General features: G+C 34.1%; 3 protein-coding genes and 1 pseudogene across 3 annotated transcripts; 1 reads left to right on the top strand and 3 right to left on the bottom strand.

The window, feature by feature from the left end:
* Positions 1–7,556: 7,556 nt before the first annotated feature.
* Positions 7,557–8,342, bottom strand: LOC127130064 (uncharacterized). Its single transcript, XM_051059137.1, has one exon. It carries the CDS (start codon positions 8,340–8,342, stop codon positions 7,557–7,559), a length of 786 nt encoding a protein of 261 aa, XP_050915094.1.
* Positions 8,343–8,651: 309 nt separating this feature from the next.
* LOC127130063 (uncharacterized) lies at positions 8,652–9,197 on the bottom strand. Its single transcript, XM_051059136.1, has one exon. It carries the CDS (start codon positions 9,195–9,197, stop codon positions 8,652–8,654), a length of 546 nt encoding a protein of 181 aa, XP_050915093.1.
* A 1,370-nt stretch (positions 9,198–10,567) lies between these two features.
* LOC127130062 (uncharacterized) lies at positions 10,568–12,495 on the bottom strand (annotated as a pseudogene).
* Positions 12,496–21,280: 8,785 nt separating this feature from the next.
* LOC127125819 (V-type proton ATPase subunit G1) lies at positions 21,281–23,693 on the top strand. The gene is made up of 4 exons (XM_051054644.1): positions 21,281–21,390; positions 22,367–22,455; positions 23,022–23,122; positions 23,223–23,693. Exons 2-4 carry the CDS (start codon positions 22,368–22,370, stop codon positions 23,364–23,366), a joined length of 333 nt encoding a protein of 110 aa, XP_050910601.1. The 5' UTR covers positions 21,281–21,390; position 22,367; the 3' UTR covers positions 23,367–23,693.
* The last annotated feature ends 2,040 nt before the right edge of the window (positions 23,694–25,733 follow it).

Genomic DNA, 25,733 nt, shown 5'->3' with positions numbered 1-25,733 from the left:
TGCTGTTTGTCTTATTCCTATGGATTGATCAGGGTTGGATAGTTGTTCCCTGAAGTACTATGCTATGGTGGAAGACAAGTCCCCTGGATGTTAGAAGTCAATAATGGGGTAACCTTATTGCTACTTCATTTAAAAGGAGTGGGACCATGAATCTTGTTATTCAAACACCACGCTCAGAAGTGGCAGTTCCTTCAAGGAGTGAGAATATGAAGATTCAGAGGTTGGTTGAGGTAGTATGCTCTGGCAATGCATATCTACTATTAACTGTTTTTTCCTAGTACTTATGGTCAGCTGGAGTCTGATTGGTGTGATTGGAGTAAGTATAGGTATAACTCATAGAGTTAGTTGACACTGGTAGGGATGTTGTATGTCATGTTGAGACATTTGTGTATAATGCATGGATATTGGTGTGGAGTTTCCATGATTGCTAATTTGAGGGGGAGTTTTGGTTAACCTCCTCACGTTTGGACAGCCTAGGGTCTGGTTGGCTGTTGACCTGTGTCACATGGGTTATGGTGGTTGTGTGACACATCTGCAAGGAAGAATTCATCTCTCTCATTCCTAAGGATGAATTTAATCTGGGAAGACTTTCAAAATTGTCGAGGTGCTTGCAAACAGAGGATGTTGACACGAGAAGAGTACGTTCAAAGTATTCTTATGGTGGAAGTATCTGAAAGGATGATTATGAAAGGACTTAAGATCAATGTCTACTTGTGCCAAGTACAAGTGTTTAATTGATTATCCTTGGAGCTCAAGATAACTGATGTTCTTAAAGATGTTGGAACATCACTTCTTCAAGACCCTGTGCAGAATCACAGGAAGGATAGTACATTGGCTTCTGATCTATCTCTTTGGTGGCAACAAAAGCATATGATCTCTGAAAAGGTTTCCTGGCAAGAAACATGTCCAGCCTTGGTATGAACAAGAAGAAGAAGACATCATAGTCTTGATGGTGGTTACTTGGATCAGTTTACTTCTGATCTAGGTAAGGAAGTGCATTGGCTAATGCACACTGTGGAGTTAAGAATAAGTGGCATCATTCTTGACATCATGGAAACAGCCTTGCTTTAGGAAGTGAAATCCTTGGTATAGCTGAAGGGTTAGTTTCTAACTGGTCCTTCTGAAGACTCATGCATCAGAGTGTCTGATGTCTTTGGAGAAGAAGCAGGGATTCATCAAGGTGTGAGCTTGGATGACTTAACTGCAAACCTGCAGGATGGAGGGAGGAAGTTTTTTCAAGTGGCAGAAGAAGGAGATGAATTCAACAGCTAGATGTTAAAACACAATGTTGTGACATTTGGTTCAACCTCAGAATCTTAGTCGGTGAAGTGGTACATCAACTTAAGATAGAAGGGTCTACGGAGTTGTAGATTGGGTACTTCAAAAAGATCGTGCTCATTGCAGTTCTTTGGAGTTGCTGGATGGAGAAGATGTTACATGTTCATGTCTTAGAGAATCTAAGTCTTGTTTAACATGTAGCTTGAAGTTCAAGTCTCACTTGGAAGGTCAGAATATCTTTGGGAGAAGTCTGATAAACGTGGAGAGGTCAATAAGTGGCATTTGACTTTTTCATATGAGGATTCATGAAGGAGGTAATCAACCAGTGGCATTTGGTCCATCTCAGAAGTGAGTTCGAAGAATCAAGATAATCAACATATGGCAGCTGATTATTCTTGAGGAAAGTCTGAGACAAATTACTTTTGAGCAGAAAAGTAGTAAGTTGAAGACAAAAGGAGGTGTTTTCTATTCATCTCTTGGAGCTTGTGGTAGAAGTTCTGAGCTATCTATGGAAGATTGTCTCTTGTAATGGGATGACAATGTATATGTCCCAATTTATGTCTGGGTTCTTTTGGATCAAGCTGGTGACTCAGTGATATCTGAAGACTATCAGATGGTGTTCTTCGTTATGTTGTGAAGGATGTCCTAACTAATGTTAGAACACTTTGTGAAGTGGCTTTCTGTTCTGGTTAGAAGAGAGATTGACACAGAGTGTGGATGTGTTCAGCCAATAGGGTTGAACAGAGGGTGTTCTCTTGAAGACATGAAGATGCGTCTTATGTTTTCCATTCATCAAGTGGTCTGGGTTCTCTTTGAATCAGGAAGTATGTGAAGGTCCAACTTTGGGGTGTTGGATATGTTCATGTGTGATCTCCAAGTTTCAAGAGGAGAGTTGGTTGTTAATGACAGGGGGAGTTCTGTCTTTGCGCTGCAAAATCATCAAGCTTGTGGTCTATGTGTTCTCAGATAACAAGGTATGGCACCTTGTTAGTTAGTGGGATGATGTGGTGTGTGTCAAGGCTGAGTGAGCAGAAAAATGTCTGACCGGATGTCATGACATTGCCTTGGACAATATTGTTATTTCCTTCCAAAACTTACAGTCATAAGGAAATATGGATGTTGTGTGTCTCATTATGATATATTAGAATGAGCCTGTGTGTTACAGTTGTGTGGTACAGGGGGAGTAACCATCTACTGTTGTTTTGGTTGTAGTGGTGTTAGATGTCAAGCTGCCACTGGAGATAAGAAAGTGGTTTTAGGAAAGAGTGTGTGACTACTTGATCCAAGTTGTGAAGCAAGATCAAGTGGGTGGTGTCTTGATCAAAGTTGTAAAGCAAGATCAAGAGGGGGTATTCTTGATTAAAACTGTGAAGTAAAATCAAGATTGTCTGTCTGACATTTGTGTGTAATTCTGTTTTATTTTGGTCTGTAATTTAAAGTGTTGCTTTGGCAACATTTTTGACAAAAAGGGGGAGAAACACCTGTGATGCCCCAGGACAACAGATTATGTGTTAAACAGATATTGAAGATCCTCTAATCCAGAGGTTGTGCTGCAGCTGTTGTTCCACTTCTAATGAGTGTGAGTGTGTTTATGTGTGCTGCAATTAGAAGTATTTATTTAACTTCTGTATGTGTGCTGATATGTGAAGTTTTTATTTAACTTCCATGTGTGTGAGTGTGTTGCAACTCTGAGTGTATTAGCTAGGTTAATTTGCTGCTAGATGTGAGATTTCCGCTGCTATGGACTCTGTTGTGAGACCAAAGTGTTTTAGCCAAAAAAATTCCAAAGGGGGAGTTTGTAGATGTTTAATTGGCTGCATTGTATGGTAAAACACTAGCTGGATTCTAATGTCTTGACTGATGTCATGACATGCTGTGGAGATGTTTGTTTGACTGCATTGTATGTTAGAATATCTAGCTGTACTCTGATGTCTTGGCTAATGTCATGACATTCTGAGTAGTGTACTGCAGGTTTAGCTAATACAGGATTTATTGAATGTCAAACTGGATGTTATGATATTCATCCCTGTCAGCAGATACTAAGGAATAGAACAATGGGTGTTCTGCTATAACTCAGCATTTAGTTTCAGACTGTTTATCAAGAGGATAACAGACCTGGCATAAGGCCTATTGTCTGGATGTCAAACTGGATGTTATGACATTCATTGACAGCATTTACTGAACAATAGGCAGATTGGCTTTCTGCTACATTTCAGTATACAGCTCAGTCTGCTTATCAAGAGGATAACAGACCTGATGTAAGGCTCTATGTGTGAATGTCAAATTGGAGGTTTTGACATTTATTATTGTACGCTGATACTGAAGTATGGACAAATTGGTTCTGCACAGTATAGCAAATTGTACAGTCTGTTTTTCAGGAAAAACAGACTTAGCATATGGTTAATGTCCTAGACGTCAAACTGAATGTTGTGACATTCATTCCTGACAGCATATGCTAAATTGTAGGTTGTTTAGTTTTTCTGTTTCAGGATTTTTCTCAGGCTATTCTTTAGGAATCCAACAGCTGATCTAAAATCCAGGAAACTAACAACTGAGCTACAATTAAGGAACCTAACAAATAGCCTATTTGTTAGCACACTAATATGTGGAAATTAGTTAGAATCCTATGTGGCATTATTTGTGGAGGTCTTAAGACATTTTAGGAACTAAATATGGAGATATTTTAGGAACTAAATATGGAGATATTTTAGGAACTAAATATGGAGATATTTTAGGAACTAAATATGGAGATATTTTAGGAACTAAAAGATTGAAGACCTTGTTTGTAGCAGAAAGTTTCTGCTGACTTTGTAACAGCAAAGAAGAAGTTTGCTGCGATTTCTGAATGCCCAAATCCAGTTGGGTGATTAGGTTATAAATAGCATATTGTCACCTAGTTTTTGTAAGCCTCTGAGAATGTAAAATTAGGGGTATGTGTAAGGTAAAACCTCCCAACCTGTGGGAAGGTTACCATGTGTTTCTCAGTGTTCCAACACTGAGAGTATTTGTGACTCAAAGCCTGTAGGCATGAGTTGTTATGATCTTGAACGAAGTTGTGAAGCAAGTTCAAGTTGTTTAGCATTACATTGTATTTGTAGTGATAGGAATGGAAACTGGAGGTTTCTATCTAGGAGTTCCTAGGTATAGATTACATTGGGTAGGGATTAAGTGAAGAGTTGTAAACAGGGGAGTTTAACTCTGAATTAATACTGCTGATAGTGGATCTTCTTCCTGGCTTGGTATGCCCTCAGACGTAGGTGATGTTGCACCGAACTGGGTTAACAATTACTTGTGTTATTTACTGCACTTACTTTTTAAGTTCTGCTTAATTCTTGTCTATGCAGAATTGGATGTCATAACAACTCGTGTGACATCGAAAGTCACAGAACTGGGTGTTCTTCCATTCTATGGTGATATAGTAGCAGATGTCGTGACATCTGTGAATGTGTGCTTATCAGTACTGGGTTTTAATTTGTATAACTGTCTTGCTGTATTAGTAACAAAGTTGGATTAGATGTCATTACTTGGAATAGAACATCTGAATTCTGACTATGCCAGAATTTCAATTTGGATTGAGAATGATAGAGTTATGAATTTTTGAAGTTTGGGAAAATCACTTGTTCAATGGTATAGGTAAAAAATGACCTATAATGTATCCTCATATCACATGCTCATAAAAGTTGAATTTGCTTCCACTCCAAAAATAAAAGTTGAAGTAGACATCTTGAATTTGATTGTGCAACTTTGAAATCTTTCATCTCATAAAAATTGAGAAAGTTATGGCCTTGGGAAGTTGACTTTCAAATTAGGGTTTAGACAAAATGACCTATAATGTTTCAACATAGAAAATGATTTTTCAAGAAAAACTAGCTCTAGGTCTCAACATGAAAGTTGTTTGGAATGTCATTTAGAGTAACTTTTATCTTGTAATCATTGTCATATGGTGAAAATTGTAGGAGATAGGGTCTAGGGAGACCCAGTTTTGATAAGATGAATTCATCTGGCCAACCACCATCAACCAACTTGCTAACCTTCAATTCTCTTGACTTTCTTGGCTCATGGTAGATCATATATGCATAAGATGATGAATTTTTAAGTGTCCCTTGAGAAATTTGATCAATTGGTGAGATAGCCTATTGGAGAAGTTACTTAAGATACCCAGTCAAACTAGGGTTTTCAAGGCAAATCACTTCCAAACTCTTGAAGAACACTTGATCAATATATCATGTAGGAATCAATGGAACTTATATATGATGCTCATAACCATTCTTGTATCAATTCATGGTTGTGATCTTTGTCATGAGGGTCTCAAACCCTAGATATGAACTTGATAAATCAATGGGATCATGCTTTACCTACATAAGAGTTAGGCAAATGCAAAGACATATTTTTGGTATTTTGGCTGGTAAAATGATAATATACAAGTATGATACAATCACATAGTGGTTGGTGATCTCTCCCAAAACAAACCCAGTGAAAGAGGGGTAAGGAGGATGCCAAGGTATGATCCCAATGCTAATGCTTATGATGAAATTGCATGAGGGATCTTAGGGTCAAAATTGAGGTCTTACACGTATACAAAATAAATTATCAATGTATGAGATATCATAAATAAGGAGTGCATAATTATGTAAAAAGTAAACATTTATGTTAAACATACCGCATCAGTGGTGAAAAGTTGAGTAAAATCCACTTGGGAACCATTAGAAACAGGATCGCACAATTGGAGCATACTGAAAGGTTATAGGCAGGTGCGGCTCTCACAATCCGGTATACCAGACTTTCCAAAAAATCTGGAATTAAACACGTTTTCCATATTTTTCAGAATCTCCAATAATAACAACTTCAAAAACTTTGCAGATTTCGAAGTTTTAAAAAAACTGGTAAAATTACAAAAGATTCTTGATGTTTCCCAAAAATATAATAAATATTCAAGGGATTTCCGAATTTTTCAAAAAAATAAGGTAAAATTTCAAGGGATTTTCAGATTTTTCAAAAAAATCCGATAAACCTCCATAATAATTTCAAGTATTTGTTAAAAATCCGGTAAAACTTCATCGGATTTCTGGATATTTGAAAAAAAATCGGTAAAACATCATACGAGATTTTTAAATGTCCAGTAAAAATGCATAAAAAGTTAACTTTGTCAATTTTTTGTACCAAATATTTAAAACAACCACCACATATTTTGTTTCTACCTGATTTTTTTCAGAAAGAATTTTTTATTTCAACGTGAAAATTTGAAAGATAAAATAATGTGAAGGATAAATTTATTATTATGAAAAATTATGGAGTGTTAAATATAAATTGGGAGGTGGGAGGAAGATTCCTCTTCAAACTCAATTCTATTGTATCTAAAGACTTTTTAAACATATTTAATAATAATTTTTATTTTTGTTTTCAAAAAGAAAAAACTCAAAATGAGTAAAAATTAGGAAAACAACCGTAAAAAAAATGATAAATATAAAAGTGAGAAGAAGAAAAAATTCATATAAACCATTTAACTATATAAAATAGGAGATGCATTTCATCAAATGAACATCGTACTTCCCAAAATAATTTTTACTTTTATTTTTTTACTAGCGTTCAAACGGGCATTCCGTGCCCGTTTGTCCGCTTTCTTTTATTGCGCTAACGCATGGAAACATTAACAGTGTTTTTTATATAAATTTGATTTTAATATAAACTATTTATATGATAAAATATATGATATTTATTCATATATATATATATATATATATATATATATATATATATATATATATATATATATATATATATATATATATATATATATATATATATATATATTAAGTTTTGTTTGCAATATGTAATATTTGCGCATTAAATTTTGTTTGAATTAAGAAAACCGCATTGGGACGTGACTTTATTGAAACCTTTTTTTTTCAAGAAAATCAATAATGTGAGTGGAATAATTTGATGGTTAGGAATACCGTATTATGGAAAATCAAAATAGGTTACACCAAAATTAAATTTTGTGTTTATATAATGTAATAGATTGTTCAAAACTATAAGAAGATTTAGATAAAATAAGAAGAAGAAAATATTTCTCACAATTTATTAAGCAAATAAACATAAATATTAACAGAGACATTAAGTGACATTGTTGTTTAATAGGAATGTTAACCATGGAATCGAAATCATAAATATCTCTCGTTTCACTGCAAAGCAAATGAAGTAAATTTTAGTGGTAAAAAATATAGTGTACTCTAGTGAGTACACGCCAAGTGTAACGTTGAAAAAGTATAGTTGAACGATTAAACATAATATACAAATACCTGAGGTTGTGACAATAAAATTTCTTTAAAAACAATATTTTTGGTAAAATCCCCTTCTTCACCCTCTACTTTTCCATCTTTAATTAGCACTCTTGTTGCAGCCCGCGAAACACCTTTTGATAAAGCAACATACAATTGTCCGTAACTGAAAACATGTCGTGGAAGATAAATTCTGACATTTGGAATTGTTTGTCTTTGTGATTTATTTATAGTGATTGCAAAACTTAGTTTGACAGGAAACTGTTTTCTAATAAGCACAAAAGGAAGTCCCGCACCATCAGTGGTTTTGAGCTTAATTCTTGGCAAGAAAGCTCTTTTTCCAGCGTTGTGGCCTGTAAGTATTTCAGCATCAAGCAAATTCATAAAAAAAACACGACATAACAATATTGTCCGATTACACAACCCAAATTTAGGGTATATGTTTCGCAACAACATCAGCGGAGCCCCTATTTTTATCTTTAAAATATGTGGTGGTAAAGTACCAGGAGCAACTATGTGTAAGTATTCTTGTTGATATAGATTATGAGTATCACCCTTAACCTCATCAAAAGATAACAAAATATGTTCATCTCCAGGGAACTTATTAATAATCATGTCATTCAACATATGTACATCACAATTTTTGGGGTTAAGTATAGCTCTCTCCACCATATATGAAGCATCCCATCCATGGTTTTCTAATTGGGGAAATTTATGTTGTATAAGATTTTTTATGGAGATTTCTCCTTCCCATGGTATTACAATTTCAGCAGGCATCCTGACCATGTCATCCTCTTTAGCAGGTTCATTGCCATCTCCAATCCTTATCAGAAACTGTGCAAAGTTGTGGTCATGAGTTGATCACATATTTTGGTGCAAATGTAGGATCTTTGTGGTGGCCCATAATTGAGACCTAACAATACACGCTGGAATTATTTGTCCTCTACTTCCTTTTTCAATAACAGGAAGCACCTGGAGAAAATCTCCTCCCATGATCATTATTTTTCCACCAAATGGAGCATTGATATTCATAATATCTTGCAGTGGTCGATCTAATACTTCCATACAATATCTATTTATCATGGGTGCTTCATCCTAAATGATTGCATTGGTTATTCTAATGAGTTTTGCAAGGTCACAATTCTTTGTTATTTTGCAAATAGAAAGGGGCTTTATATCAATGGGGATCTCAAATCGAGAGTGTGTAGTTCTACCACCAGGTAATAATGTAGCAACTATGCCTGAGGAAGCTGTTGCTAAGACAATTTCACTATTACGTCTCAAATTTTCCATTATAGTTCGATAAAGGAAAGTTTTACCTGTCCCTCTAGGACCATCAACAAAATAAAATTGACTTTGTTTTTGGTGGATGGCGTTCATAATTGTATTGTAAGCACTCATCTGGTCATTATTTAACTTCTCAACAGATTGAATGTCTTCATTTGGAATTTGGACTGACAACTCTTCTTGAATAATTGTTGGCACTCCCCCGACTTCATTTGTTTCCATTGTCAATATTGGAAGATCATAGTTTTTTATTAGTTTTCCATGTAGCAGCAAAAGATCTCTCAATTCTCTCAATAACATATTTTCAAAGTTATCTCCCACAACAATATTTGTCATTTGATAATCCTCCACCATGTAGGGATAAAACTCATTAAATGGGCCTCTAACATCAGTTGGTTCACAAAAAATTAATATAGTCACAAACAACCTTCGTAAAGCATATGGCATATGCATATTTGATGTTTCAAGCATACATTTACGAATACCATTATCACTCTCTAATAACCCCCAATCCTCGGATGCTTTTTTGAATGTGAAAAAACATGCACCATTATGTGTAAGAAGGCATCCCTAACTTGTTGGACCTCTTAAATGAGACAAAAAAACATGTAAATAAAATTTCTCATCTTCTGAAGGAGATACTGTATAGATTTGACCAATAACTTTTCGTTTTGTCTGTCTTCGCTTGCATTTTTTGACCCCTTTTAGCCAACAATAATGCTCTGGAATCTCTCTATACAAATAATTCCTAGCATGTGGATCCATTTGGTTTAGTGCAAAGAATTTAGTGAGCATGGTTACTGCATTTTGGTTATCATTTAGTATATTTGTGATTCTTTGATGCTTATAGAACCGCACTTGATGATAATTTGGCAAATGGATTTGTAGTCTTTCAACAGAGGGATATAACTTATAAAGTGTGAATTTAAATATTTTCCACAATGCCTCTGGAGCACAAATCCATCTTGCATCAACATATTGTTGAATCTCATCCATACTTGTACCTCTGTGAACCTCCATTGAAACTCGATCAGGACCTTTGTAAACATATTTATACAAATATTTAATACTTTTGATGTTGCTGCAAATCTTAACATTGATGTGACAATCGTACTTCAACAACAACCATGGATTATAAGGAACCATCCATCTATTATCAACATACTTATTTCTATTTTAAAAAACGGGATCACTAAACCTTCTCCTGTACTCGGGATATGAGTCATTTCCCTGACACGTCTCTTCACAAAAGTTTTTTGGGTATCTTTTTTTACAATGAGCATTCTTCATACATGGAGAGCTTTGATTCAATACTCCACATGGCCCGTGGATCATGTGTTTTAACACAGCTTCATACAATTTTGGTTCAGATTCATGTCGTGGTATTTCTGCTTTCACCACACTATCATACTCTTCAGGTTCCCGTAATTTGTCATCAGTATCCAAGATTAGTATCATATGCACATGTGGTAGTCCACATTTCTGAAATTCTGTTACATACATATAAATTTTAACCCTCCCTAAGACTCCTTTGTTAATGACATCATCCTTCAACTGCTCAAATTTTGATCGAAAAATTCTTGTTAGCAAATCAAGTCGATCTTGTGTGGTTTGATGGAGGCCTAGTTTGGAAGTTATCTCAATCCAAGAAGGATTGCATGTCATTATAAGGAATATATCTAGTTTACCATTGTTAAGAACAATGGTCATACCATCTTGGTACTCTATGTCATATCTCGCTTACTGCCAATAAATGATGATGGAAATATTGTTCTTTGTCCGACATTATCTATAGAAATATATGAAAAGTATAAAAATTAAATGTGTCAATAGTGGTAAACATAAAGTATACGCTCTTCATGTATAAATATAACATGTTATATTAAATACCTACGTTATTCTCCCCATTGTGCAATGCATCTTGTAACCCCTGATATACCTCAAACCGAATATTATTTTGATTTCTTCGGATCCATCTCAACCTTCTTGTTTCAACCTTTACATAATTGTCTTCAACATACTGTTGTAAAAGTCGACCCGATTTTTAACAATACAGATTGATCATTACGACGAATCTACATTGAATAAAATAATCAATCTTGAATTATTTTTTCACACACTTAGAAGTGTACTTCTTAGAAAAATAGCGTGTACCTGAAGCACATAACTGTAGTACTCTCGGCATGTAACATTTGTTCCAACATTAGTTTTTGTTTCTATGTCCCAACCGTATGTTCCGAAGGGTAATAATATAGGATATTGTACAGGATCATAATACCCCATTGTTTCTTGAACCTTTGTTAGCTTTCCATCACAGTTGATGACATTTATATCTCTTCCACGTTCTATTGTATCTTCATCACCACCGCCTATAACAATTGTTGCGACTTGGGAAGCTGAAGGGAGACTATATCGTGGTTGATTCGATGGATGTTCTTTAATGAGTAACCTACATTCTTCAATATTTGGCTCTAGTGCAAGCTGGCTAAACACAATGACAAAAGAGTTGCATTGGTGGAGTATTTTTTGCAATTTATACACTACAGCTTGGTTAAGTATTGGGTTTTCCCTCATCCTATTTTGAAGTTCATGATCGGTATCATAAATGTATAGCTGCAAGTAATGTGGCCTTGAACCTTGATTCGGATGAAAACCTCCTATTTTCTGATAAATTACGTCTTAAGCATGAAATGTGTAAATACCACGACCAGTTGCAACCAAACTTTCGTCGACACGAACACCTAGTGAAGTAAACGACATTACATGGTTGTGACTTCTAATATGTTGTCTAAAATGTCTGCCTTCAGTAGAACTATCTAAAAATAATTGTAACAACTCGTAAGGAGCAGACACTTGTGAAATTGTCACCTTTCCATCTTTGCAACACATATCTTGAGATTCTCTATGAAACAATTTTGCATTGCATCATCTACACTCACTCGAAGTAGGCAGTAGGGATTTGATTTTCATAACAGTATTTCGAAAATTTCTAGCAATGTTATGTCTTGCTTGAAAAATATATCGTGATTCTGTGTTTTATTACATACAAAACATGCATTAAAAAAATATACTTAGTATATACATGGTGATTAACATGAAATAATATTTAAATACAAACATATAATATACGTTATGGATTAAAAATATATAACTGTACCTTGATCAAAAACTGCTGTGTTTCGTGAGTTTCAACAGGTGAATTCATATTTTGCGAATGTGATTCTATAAAAGAAAGTATTGACTTCAATATAGAGTTATATAGTTGAAAAATAGCAACGATAATTAAATCTAAATATGTGTTACTATCAATTTGAGTATAGACAGAATTATAGTTACCATAATTATTGTCATCAATATTTCTTATAAATGGTCTTGTTTCGTGGTTATCATTTTGTTGGAAAATCGGGTATGTAAAATTTTGATTTGTAAATTAGTATTGAATTAACATATCAGCCAATTATTTTTGCATAATTAATTGATATTTTGTAAATGTAAAGTATTAAAGTATAATCTATACAATGATTTAAAGTTTCTAACCCGTGGATGGAACGCGACTGACATATGTGGTACTCGGTCCAGCTTCATTGTCATGTGCTCTTTGATAAAATCGAGAAGCAAGATTGGCATTTGTCAAGTCTTGAAATGGCATCATGTTTGAACTTGTTTTCCTTTGTCTTTATTTTGTCTGTAATTCGAACGTCTTTTAACCAATTATTGTTGTCTTTGCTTAACACCCATCCGTTGTCTTTGATGTCTTGCATATTGTGTTCGTCTTTCTCTTTGACGTTCTCTTGAATCTTGACTACGAATATTTTCTATTATATTATTTTATCTGTAAAATTAAATGTAGTATTTAAAAATATCAAAACTTTGAAAATATATGTGCCTTTATGCTTCACTTTATTTATATTTTCCATTATATTAATTTCCATTATATTATTGTATTATATTTTTTAATCTATATTATCTTCAATATCAATGACTGATATGATCATTAGGTTGTTAGAAATCACAATGCCTTGAATTTACATATAAACAAATAAGATAATAATACTCTATTAAATATAACAAAATGATTGAGTATGTGATCATAATATGATAAAATAGATGTATATAGAATGAAAAATCAAGCAAAAAAAAATTAGAAATGTAAATTGTCACCTATTTTTCGCTATCGTTACAACTATTTTCTTATATACATATTATTTTCTCTTCTCCGATTTTCATGGATATATCTCACCTTCATCCTTTCTTGCCTTAACTTTGATTTTTTTTCTCTGATTATGCATTGGTTCTCAATTTTTAGTTTGTAGTTTTATTGAAGCATAAATTACTAATGACTTCCTTCAATTGTAACTGCTATATATATATTATTTATGTTTCATAATCATTAATTTAAAACAAAAGTAAACTTAAAAATTGAAATAGCTGACAGTAGAAAAAAGATAGATGAGAAAATAAATGAAATATGACACACATACACATATATTTCATTCACTCACTATTAACTTGATCTTTATTTTTAGTCTCTATCATTACTATCAGAAGAATACTTTATTTTTATAAACTTTTTTTTAAAAAAATAAATTATAATTATAAATCTATTTAAAAGCCCACTGCACAATTAGAGAAATAATTATAAATCGATTTGATCTTGGTAAAGTAATTGTCATTCTAGTATGCAACCTTCTCATTTTCAGTTGCAAGTAATAAAAGTCGATGAGCAATGAAGAACCATAGCATATCAAAGAAAGCATCATCACAATTTTCAAAAACAATAAATACTATTGATGTAACAAACAACGTACAAATGCGATGCAATATTCTTTTCAAGCATTGTTCAAATTATAAGAAGAATTGAAATATGTACAAAGTATTGAAACAAAATCTATAATATCGGAAAAACATCAAAGAATCATGTAAAGAGAAAAACAAAATGTACATAAAAAAAATTGATCGAAAACCGATATATCATCGAACGATGATTAATTTGACATAAATTTTGTTCTTCAATCACTGCCAACTGAGAACTATACCGAATCCTCTACAAAAATAATTAATCGAAAATCGATATATCATCGGAAGATGATTTGGCATATTTTAAGTAGAAAGTTAATTATTAATTACAAAGAAAAACTGGAATCAAAAGAAAATAGTAAAAAAGAATATAGGAAGGATAAATAGGATGTAAATAGAATAATAAGTAAAAAAAAGAAATCTGGAATAAATATAAATGTATTTGCAAAAAAAAACTTATCTAGTATCTTTCAATTATTTTTACCATTCTTTAATGTGAAGCATTATTTTTCTTTCTTCTAAAACAAATATTTATGACCACATCACACGAAGTAACTGCATGTTTATATTAGAAGTAATTCATATTTAGTTGTACTATTTTCTTAGCCCCTAAGTTTGTTAGAGTGTATTTTAGTATTTTATCCTATTCTAGTAACCCTAGTTTTAGCTTATAAATAGGGTGACAATCATTGTAACTTTTATCATGTTTTGTAGTCGTCATTCTCTTAATAGAATATTTCCGTTCATCATTCATTCTACCTTTGCACCAACAATTGGTATCTAGAGCTCCGGTTCGGATTCATTGGGAAACACAGGAAACACGAGTGAACGTGAGGTCTTGTGTGTTTGATTTTGATTCTTAGATTCGTGTTGAATCTTGAACAAAATCTGATCAGAATTTTAATTTTGTGGGTTGGGAAACACTGTGTGAGAAATCTGAGTGTACTGTGCAAGGTAGAAAGATGAACGGAAACGGCAACATGAACACCAAACTTCCAGTATTTGACGGTAAAAACTGGAATCGTCGGATGATCCAAATGCGTGTACTGTTTGGTGCTCAAGATGTTCTAGATCTTGTCACTGATGGTTATGTTCCGGTAGCAGCAGATGCGACGGATGAATAGAAAAACGCGCAGAAGGAAGTAAGGAAGAAGGATCAGAAAGCATTGTTCTTCATTCATCAATGTGTTGATGTAAATGTGTTTGAGAAGATTACAGATTCAACGACAGCAAAGGTTGCGTGGGACACACTGCTTAGATGTTATGGTGGTGACGCATCAGTGAAGAAGGTGAAGCTTCAGTCCTTGAGAAAGCAATATGAGAATCTCAACATGAAGAATAATGAGAAAGTTTCTGAATACATCTCCATAGTGATTCTGATCACTAATGAGATAAAAGCGTGTGGAGAAACTCTTTCTGAAGAAACAATCATGGAGAAGGTATTGAGATCCCTTACCTCTCAATTTGATTACATTGTGGTAGCAATAGAACATTCCAAAGATCTGAGCACCATGAGAATTGAAGAGCTGCAGAGCAGTCTAGAAGTGCAAGAGTTGCGTTTGACTGAGAGAACTTCTGAAAGGGAAGTAGAGCAGCAGGCTCTGAAAGCAACTTCTGATATGAGGTATCAGAAGCAGTCAGAAGCCAGGAGAAGATCTGATGGTGGTCAGAAGTCAAAAAGCTCAACCTCTGATAGACAAAAGAATGCTCAAAAGGGAAAAGAGAAGTATGACAAGAAGAAGATCCAATGTTACTGTTGTAAGAAGTTTGGTCACTTTGCTAGAGACTGTTGGTCAAACAAGGAGAGAAAATCAGAAGAAGCAAATATAGCCAGAAGTTCTGATCAAGAATTTGTGCTATTGATGGCCTCTGAATCTGATGATATGGATCTGATAGACTGGTGGTATATGGACACTGGCTGTTCAAATCATCTTACTGGAAACAAGAAATGGCTGGTTGACTTTGACTCTGAAAAGAGGACAAAGATCAGATGTGCTGATGACAAATATCTTAATGAAAAAGGTATGGGAAATGTCAGAGTGATTCTGAACAATGGGAAAACAGCATTGATTCAGAACGTGTGGTATGTACCTGGCATCAGAAGCAATCTGATGAGTGTGGGATAATTAATTGAGAAAGGTTTTTCAGTTACCATGAAGGACAATCTTCTGAAGCTGTATGACTGCAATCAGAAGTTGATTATGGAGTCAGAACAGGGAAGGAATAGAACATTCAAGGTGAATGTCAGAACTGCAGACTCAGAATGTCTTAGTGCAACAAGTGCTGAGAAGGAGAGTGAGTTGTGGCACAAAAGATTTGGTCATTTGAATTTCAGAAGCCTAAAACATCTGAATTCAAAGAAGTTGGTACATGGAATTCCTGCAATTAAGAAGCCTGAAAATTCATGCAAAGTTTGCATGGAAGGAAAACAACCACGATTGCCATTTGCGTCAGAAACTGCTCCAAGAGCAAAACATGCCTTGGGAGTTGTACATTCTGATGTGTGTGGTCCATTTCCAGTAGCATCGATTGGAGGGAATAAATACTTTGTGTTATTTGTTGATGAATTCACAAGAATGACATGGGTATCCCTTATTAAGTTTAAACACGAGGTGTTTGATGAATTCAAGAAGTTTAGAATGAAGGCTGAGAATCAGAGTGGTTAGAAGTTGAAGATTCTTAGAACTGACGGTGGAGGTGAGTATAACTCCAAAGAGTTCCAGAAGTTCTGTGAGGAGAATGGAATTGAGCATGAGGTTACTGCTCCTTATACCCCTCAACACAATGGTCTTGCTGAAAGAAGAAACCGCACTTTGCTTGATATGGTGAGAAGCATTCTAAGGGAGAAGAAACTTCCTCAGAAGCTCTGGGGAGAAGCTGTTGCCACTGCAACGTATGTACTCAACCGATGTCCTACGAAGAAGTTGAAGGAAATAGTTCCAATACAGAAATGGACTGGAGATAAGCAAAGTGTTAGTCATCTGAAGATATTTGGTTCTGTTTGCTATAAACATGTTCTAGAAGCCAGAAGACAGAAGCTGGATGATAGAAGCAAAGTGATGATTCTGATAGGGTACCACAGTACAGGTGCATACAAGCTCTATTATCCAGAAACCAACAAAATTGAATTCAGCAGAGATGTGATTGTGAAGGAATCAAAATTTTGGAATTGGGATAAGTCTCAATCTGATTCTGATGTTAGAACTTCTGAAGAAAGGTCAGAGTTAAGAATTTCTGAAGTTGGAGTAAACTCTGACGTTGATTCTGATTCTGATAGTGATTCTGACTCTAGAGAAGACTCAGAAGATGAAGGTGACTCTGATGATCCAGACTCTGATGGTAATCCAGATTCTGGTGGCAATTCAGACTCTGGAAATATGCCAGCCCCTGAAGATGGTCAAAGCTCTGGAGGAAGTCAACCATATGAAGCTAGAAACTCTGAAGCTCAAGACTCTGAACAAGTTCAGAGACCACAAAGAATCAGAAACATCCCCAAAAGATATGCAGAATTTGACATGCTGCAAGACACTGAAGTAGACTCTGAAGGAGAAGTTATTCAGTGTGCCATGTTAGTAGACTCTGAACCCATAAGTACAGAAGATGCTCTTAAGCAGAAGCTCTGGCTGAAGGCCATGAAAGAAGAACTTGATGCTATAGAGAGAAACAAGACTTGGAAGCTGACAGAACTTCCAAAAGACAAGAAAGCCATCAACGTCAGATGGGTTTTCAAGCAGAAGTTAAAGCCAGATGGTTCAATTGGCAAACATAAAGCAAGGTTGGTAGCCAGAGGATTTCTACAGAAACCTGGGCTGGATTACTCTGAAGTGTTTGCACCTGTAGCAAGACATGAAACAATCAGAATGGTGATTGCAATAGCTGCTAACAGGAATTGGCCTCTGATGCATTTAGATGTAAAATCTGCATTTCTGAACGGTCCATTAGAAGAAGAAGTTTACGTGTCACAACCTCCTGGATTTGTGAAAAAGAATCAAGAAGGGATGGTGTACAGATTATACAAAGCTCTATATGGATTGAAACAAGCACCCAGAGCTTGGAATCAGAAGATTGATTCATTTTTCAAGAAGCAAGGTTTTCAGAAATGTGAGATGGAGTACGGTGTCTATGTTCAGCATACTTCTGAAGGAAATATGACTCTGGTATGTTTATATGTTGATGATATACTGCTGACTGGAAGTTCTGAACAGGAGATAGCCAAGTTCAAAAAAGTTCTGATGAATGAATTCGAAATGACTGATCTAGGCAAAATGACATACTTTCTAGGGATGGAGTTCAGATACTCTGAGAAAGGTATTATTTTGCATCAGCTCAAGTATGAATTAGAACTTCTGAAGAGATTTGATCTGAAGAATTGTAAGATTATTGTCACACCTTCTGATACAAATCAGAAACTGAATTCTGACTCTGATGGAAAGGATGTGGACGCTACAACCTTCAAACAGTTGGTTGGTTCTCTGAGGTATTTGTGCAATACCAGACCTGATATTTGCTATTCAGTTGGGATGGTTAGTAGGTTCATGAGTAAACCTAAGTGGTCCCATTACCAAGCTGCTGTCAGGATTCTGAGGTATATCAAGGGAACTCTGAAGTATGGAGTATTATTTTCTTCTGGAAGAAAGGATGAGTCAGAACTTCTGAGTTATTCAGATTCTGATTGGTGTGGAGACAGAGTTGACAGAAGAAGTACGTTTGGGTACTTATTCAAATTTCTGGGAGGTCCCATTTCTTGGTGTTCCAAGAAGCAACCTGTTGTGGCGTTGTCAACTTGTGAAGCTGAATACATTGCAGGTGCTGTTACTGCATGCCAAGCTGTGTGGATTCTGAATCTATTACAGGATCTGAAGATTAAAGTAAACAAACCTCTGAAGCTGATGATTGACAACAAGTCTGCAATCAATCTTGCCAGAAACCCAGTGTTGCATGGGAGAAGCAAGCACATTGAGACCAAGTATCATTTTCTGAGACATCAAGTTCAGAGGGGAGTGTTAGAAGTTGTACACTGCAGCACTCAGAAACAGTTGGCAGATGTTCTGACGAAAGCTATCAAGACTGATCAATTTCTCAGATTAAGGGATGAAATTGGTGTTACAAGTTTTGATGGAATATGAATTAAGGGATGGTATTAGAAGTAATTCATATTTAGTTGTACTATTTTCTTAGCCCCTAAGTTTGTTAGAGGGTATTTTAGTATTTTATCCTATTCTAGTAACCCTAGTTTTAGCTTATAAATAGGGTGACAATCATTGTAACTTTTATCATGTTTTGTAGCCGTCATTCTCTTAATAGAATATTTCCGTTCATCATTCATTCTACCTTTGCACCAACAGTTTATAATGTATAGTTGCATGTTTATAATGTATAGATTATAATGTATAGAATCTATTTACCGAAAGCCCAAATTAATTGTAGAATATGATCTAAACACCAAACTTTTGAAAGACCAAAAAGAATAGGAATGAGAACTTTTACATGTTCATCAATTCTTCCTCTCAAAAATGAATTTTTGTTTCTTCTATTACTATCGACCAACCACCCTCATCCTTCTTTTGCGATGGAACTGAGAATCTATAGAGTCAAGGAAAGAAATAAAAAATAGCGGATATTTAAAATGAACTAAAATGCTCAGTTTATTATTTTATTTTTTTATGTTTTACCACTTTTCTCTCCCTTGATGTAATAATAAGAAATCAGATGAATGGTAACGGAACGCATACAAACTCAAAAGTTAGTGGTAACGGTAAGAAATAAATAAATGAAAAGAAACTGCCATCAATAAGGATCTGCCATTCAAAAGTTTGGAGGTTATAGAGGGGTATTTTTGGAAGAAAAAATAGACTACACCAAAATAATGTTTTGACTTTAATGTGCAATGTTCGCGGACTTTCCCCGCCCCTCACTCACTTTTTTGCGGGACGGACCTAAGTTTTAGATTCACATCCTCAATTATGATTGTCCCGTCTCGCCCTGTTTTTTTGCGGACTTTTACGGGGCAGACCTAAACGGGGTGGACATGTCAGTTTATCACCCAAAGGGAACTAAAATCCTGAAAGAAAAAAAAATTAAATTGAAGAAACACAAACCTATAATTTAAAATAGAGAAATCAAAACTAAAAAAAATATAAAGGTATCAAAATTGCAATTAATCATATAATGCTTTACATAGGCATGACAACATAACCCGTATCCGCGGGTATCCACCCGAACCCGCCCCAAAGTTGACGAGGAAAACCCGCTTTGATTGTGTTTGGGTTTTTCCCGATTTTAAAATATGGGGACGAGTCGGATAATGAGAACATTAGTACCCACCCCGAATTCGCCCCGTTTATTACATTATGTACATTATTATTTATTTTTGATAATTAAGAATATTAAAAATGTGGTCAATGTTTTGAAATTTTAATTTTAATTTATTATTTAAAATAATTGAAATGTATGTATGAAATTTTTTTAGATTGTTTTATTTTATTATTTGAAATGAAATTTTATTTTGGAAAAATAACTATTTTTATTGAAAAAATTGATTTAACTAAATGAATAATGGCGGGGACGGGGATACCCGAACCCAGCTCGAACCCGTTTGGGACGAGTTTGAGTTTTGATTCTCCATCCCCGTTTGAGTTTGGGGCGGGGAACGGGGATTGTTTGAGGATTCGGGTTTGGGTTTGGGGAGGTAAAAACCGTCCCCGCCCCGCCCAGTTGCCATGCCTAGTTTCACATATGAAAATCTAGTTCCTTTTGCATAAAATTGATACTCATTCTTATATTCACATACCACTCACAACAACACATATGTCTACATGATTATTGAGATTCCAACCGATTTCAGCTCTTCCGACTAATAATGTTGTTGAGGCTTTTCATGCCAAATATTTTATAATTTCCGCTACTTATTAAGATATTTAAAGTTCAACTATGTGGTTCATGTATGAGTAGTTGATGTTCAGTATAATCAAAAGTAAGTATTATTTGTATTGTATCCATAGAGAGGGGAAAAAAATCGGTAAAATTACAAAAGATTCTTGATGTTTCCCAAAAATCTAATAAATATTCAAGGGATTTCCGATTTTTTCCAAAAAAGTAAGGTAAATTTTCAAGGGATTTTCGAATTTTAAAAAAAAAACGATAAACCTGCATAATAATTTCAAGTATTTGTTAAAAATCTGATAAAACTTCAACAGATTTCTGGATATTTGAAAAAAATCGATAAAACATCATACGAGATTTTTAAATGTCCAATAAAAATGTATAAAAAGTTAACTTCGTCAATTTTTTGTACCGAATATTTATAACAACTACCCCATATTTTGTTTCTACCAGATTTTTTCAAAAAGAATTTTTTATTTCAACGTGAAAATTTGAAAGATAAAATAACGTGAAGGATAAATTTATTATTATGAAAAATTATGGAATGTCAAATATAAAGGTGGGAGGAAGATTCCTCTTCAAACTCAATTCTATTGTATCAAGATTTTTCAAACATATTTAATAATAAATAATTTTTTTTGTTTAAAAAAAAAACTCAAAATGAGTAAAAATTAGGAAAACAGCTGTAAAAAAATCAACATCGTACTTCCCAAAATAATTTTTACTTTTATTTTTTTATAAATACATAGTTGGTATGTAAAATATAAATCTTTTATAACTAAAATAAAATAAAATTCACAAATCTTCGGATTCTCCATCTCGCTCGCACACTCTTTCTCTGGTTTCGTCTGAAAATTCCACACTCTAGGTATGCTTCTCTCTCTTTCTTGTTCATTTCTTCAGATCTGCAATGCAACCGTTTTCGAATATGATTCGCGCTTTAACTTACCTCAACTTGCATTCCTTTTGGTTTCTCCATTGCGTTTGTTGCATAATTGATGATTAAATTTTCATCTGCATCTGATCGATTGTATTTCTGTGGTATTTTCATCCATAGAATATTCTATTAGTACTTGCATCTGATCGATTGTATTTCATCTGCATCGGTTTGAATTTCTGTAATCAACTATGAGTAATTGTATTACAGAGTATTAACACTGTTGTTGTTGTTAATCTCCATTTTGATTCTATTAAAATTTGTATTGTGAGTAGTTTTTTCATCTCTCAATGGAATTGATTGGAGAATTCTATCGAAATTGGTATTATAGTGTAGGTTAGACAATCTGGTAATTGGATTGATGGAATTATGACAGAATGGCATGGAATTGAAAATATTTTATCACTTTAGTTCATCATCAGGGACAGTTTCAGAACTAAAATTGACCAATCCAAAGGACTAATGTGATTTAAGATTATCAATTTCATAGATGATTTTGAAATTTAGTTAATTTCGATACCAAATTATTTGACGCGTACTGTTTCTTGAATAAATTGGTGATTTGTGTGGAATATTATTGAAACTTGATCATTCCACCAAAGGAGCATGGAAGGAAATGGATAGATACACCTGTGGATTATTTGACTAGAATGTGTTGTTGCATTTTTGCAAATTCCACACCGTGCTATCCTGCAAAATTCGTGTTATGATTGGAAGGTTATTTTGTATAATTTTTTGGCTCTATTGTCTTGGTATTCCTATCTTATTCTTTCCAATTGAAAACCATGGTGGTTTGTTTGCGAAAGATTTCATCTCTGGTGCTGACAGTGAAGGAGATTTATGTTTACTTTCTGGCAGCTCTATTTTGTGACTGTTGATTAATAATTACAAACTTATTTTATCACAGAATGGCATCCAACAGTGGTCAAGGTGGAATTCAACAGTTGTTGGCTGCTGAACATGAGGCACAGGCAATTGTGAATGCTGCGAAAAATGGTATTGTAACTGATCTTCATTTATTATTTCTGCATGTTGTCGCCATGATGTCATCTCATTCTTTGTCCATTTTGTGTTTTCACTAAAAAAATCTTTTACAGAGAGTGCAAAGGCTCATACATAACAATGTTGTGTTACCTAGAACAATGAATGTAATTTTTAAGAGGAATTGTTTTGCCATCCAAAAAGGGTAGCAGTGCAGCTTCTTACCCATTTTCCTGCTATTTCATTATAATCTTTATCATATATGCCAAAAGTTACTTTATTTTACTAAAAATCTTACCATGCCATTTTATTTTATGTAAAGTGAATTTCCATCTCTTTATCCTTCTTGAGTTGATTTTTTTCATTTTCATATGGAAAACTGAGCTATTGGTTTTATCATGAGTATGGAATTTCTTGTGTCCTCATATATGTCACAGAACAAATTATGAGATATTGCTACGATATAAACCCGTTTCCCTTCTCTCTTTTTTTTCTTTTACTTTTTCTTTGTTGTAATTATATTGGTTATGTTGAATCCCCCTAATTGTACACTAATCAGTATTCTGCATCTCTACTGTTAGAAAAATATGCTAGGCTGAAACAAGCCAAAGAAGAGGCTGAAAGGGAGATTGCTGAACAGCGTACTCTTTTGGAAAACCAGTTTCAACAGAAATTATCAGCGGTATGTTGATGATTGACTCCAGTAATAAATGGAAAATGTTTCTGTTAGACTTCCTTTCTATCTCATTATAAGTTTCTCTGCATTCTTTCAATGAATACAGAGCAGTGGAGATTCTGGTGCTAATGTCAAACGACTTGAGCAAGAGACTGATACGAAAATCCATGAGCTGAAGACTGAGGCTGCTAGAATTTCAGGAGATGTTGTTTCCATGCTTCTCAAATATGTTACAACTGTGAAGAACTAAAGTCCTTGACAATATATTGCTGCTGCGAGCTCTCAAATTATGCTGAATATTGTCTTGTGTTTTTGGTGACTCTAGAGTCTGGTACAGATAGATTCTTGTTTAAGTTACAATGCTTAGTATTTTGCTTCTATATATTCAAACATTATTTCAAAGTTCGATAAAATAAATTATTTAGCGTGATAGGCATGCCCATATGTATCACCGTTTCAACAGAGGTGTGTGAGGATCGTTATGTCAGTGCGTATTGAGTAATGCCGGAATGAATGGTTTATTCTTTTATAATAGACACTATCATATGAATCAATGATTTATTATTTTCCTACCAAACCTTGGTTTTTTAAGGTGTTATGTTTTTCTTTCTAGGTAGACGATGCGATAATAACTACTATAAATTTCAACATACAGTTGTGAGATTCAGGATTCAAACCTTAGTGTTGGCGTTCAATCTAATAATATTGATTTTTTAGTATTTACCGATAATGCGTCTGTTATTAGATGTTAACGTGAGCAAGAGATTGAAGCTTTGTTTTGAAAATGATGAGATGCAAAGAATTTGATTATCTTGAGAGTGAGGCCTACGAAATAAATGAAAAAAGAGGATCAAAATTTAGCTTGTGTTTTTATACCATGAGAGATTACTATTGTACAAGCTTTAGAGAAGGGATCATCGAGTAGCATAGAAGAATTGTCTTTGATTAAATAGATTAGTCGGTTGTTTGAGTGCTATGTGGAGGTGAAGGTGGTGCATTCATTTAGAGAAGCAAACAAATGTGCTGATGTCCTAGTCAATGTAGGTTGCAATCTAGATTTCGTTTATAGTTTTCTTGATGTTACACTGGATTTTATATGGAGCTTGTTAGATGATGATGCTAAAGAGATAACTTCTCTTAAATTGATAAGAGATAACTTCCCTTAAATTGATGTGTTTGTAGGTTTTTCTCTGGTTCGAGCTTAGACCCTCTTATATAAAAAAAAAAAAAATACTATTATTTTTTCTTTGTTTGAAGAGGCATAAATTACGCCAATGTAAAAACAAGTCTACAAAAAGGAAACCACTCCCTGCTCCAAGGGAAACAAAACACTAGAACAGAAGCTTCACAACATTACTATTACCTAAAAGCATGGCTACACAAGGAAGCACGGAGCTGTAGGAAAAAACAACCTAAGCACACATGAATGACACACCATATTCATACCAAGATGAAACAAAAACCTGCACCTAAACACACATGACACACCATGTTTTTTGTTTGAATTTCTTGTTTATTTGGTTCTGTCTCGTTTGATCTTGTTTGGTTCCTTTCTATGTTTGTTTGATTTATGTTTAGTTTAGTTTGATTTGATTTAATTTCATTAAGACTTGTTTGGTTAGTTTGATTTGATATGGTTTTATTTTGTTCAATTTGGATTGATTGTGTTTGATTTTGTTTGATTTTATTTTTTTCGGTTTGGTTTAGTTTCATTTGTTTTGAATTGAATTAGATTGTAATTTGATTTGGTTTGATTTAGTTTATTTAATTCAATTCGATTTGATTTTGTTTAATTATTTTTCATCTTTTATATGGTTGACCCTCTCTCTATTGGTTCAATTATTTTTCTTATTATTGGTTCTTGCTTCTATCTATTGTTTTTTTTGTTGCTTTTGACCTGTTCTATTGGTTCTTTTATTTGTCTGCTTTTCTCTCTATTTGTTCTTTTATTTGTTTGATTTTTTATATGTGTTATTTCATTTGGTTACTCCTCTTTGAATACTTCTCCTTTCTCTTGTGGATTTTCTCTTTGTCTTCTTTAAACGTTTTTCCACTTTATGATGACTCATATTTTTTGTTTGTTTCTTTTTTAGTAATTTATTTTGTATTTAATAATTGATAAAATAAAGTTTATATAAAAATAGAGGCAAACGGGGAACAAGTGTTGCAACTTCTTTTTAGATGACAAAATTAATCCTTTTAAAAATTGCATTCATAGACCTTAGAGATACAACATTGTTATTCATAAGTTTTTGGATTCTCTGTAAAAGATCAACTGTTTATGGTGTTATGAAACCAAAAGTGTCAAAGGCAAATGGTATGAAAGCATGTTGATTGTCGGAACACGATTTCTCATGTTTGACCACTTTACTTGAAGCAACTTTGAGAGCTTCCTGTCCCACAGTAAAATCTCATGTCCTCAGTCCCACCAGTGGAGATACTCCAGTCAAATACACACAAGCTTGTTTCCTTCCTACCCACCCCTACACTAAAACATTTGCTAGCCTAAGTGTCAATCTCCCCCATATGGGTCAGTCAAGAAATCCACATGTGCCTTTTTTTTCACAGATACTCTGGCCCGCCAAAATATATCAAAAGGAATCAATACACTAGAACA

This window comes from Lathyrus oleraceus, chromosome 3 (assembly GCF_024323335.1).
Source record: "Lathyrus oleraceus cultivar Zhongwan6 chromosome 3, CAAS_Psat_ZW6_1.0, whole genome shotgun sequence".
In the NCBI taxonomy this organism is placed as follows: domain Eukaryota; kingdom Viridiplantae; phylum Streptophyta; class Magnoliopsida; order Fabales; family Fabaceae; genus Lathyrus; species Lathyrus oleraceus.
The sequence above is the reverse complement of the archived record's forward strand: the minus strand, read 5'-3'. Positions and strand labels throughout refer to the sequence as shown.

Coding starts and splice junctions, on each gene's coding strand:
- LOC127130064 (XM_051059137.1), bottom strand. CDS start 8,342: ATGGTCAGGATGCCTGCTGAAATTGTAATACCATGGGAAGGAGAAATC.
- LOC127130063 (XM_051059136.1), bottom strand. CDS start 9,197: ATGGTGGAGGATTATCAAATGACAAATATTGTTGTGGGAGATAACTTT.
- LOC127125819 (XM_051054644.1), top strand. CDS start 22,368: ATGGCATCCAACAGTGGTCAAGGTGGAATTCAACAGTTGTTGGCTGCT. Junction 22,456..23,021: donor TGTGAATGCTGCGAAAAATG/GTATTGTAACTG, acceptor CTCTACTGTTAG/AAAAATATGCTAGGCTGAAA. Junction 23,123..23,222: donor TTCAACAGAAATTATCAGCG/GTATGTTGATGA, acceptor CAATGAATACAG/AGCAGTGGAGATTCTGGTGC.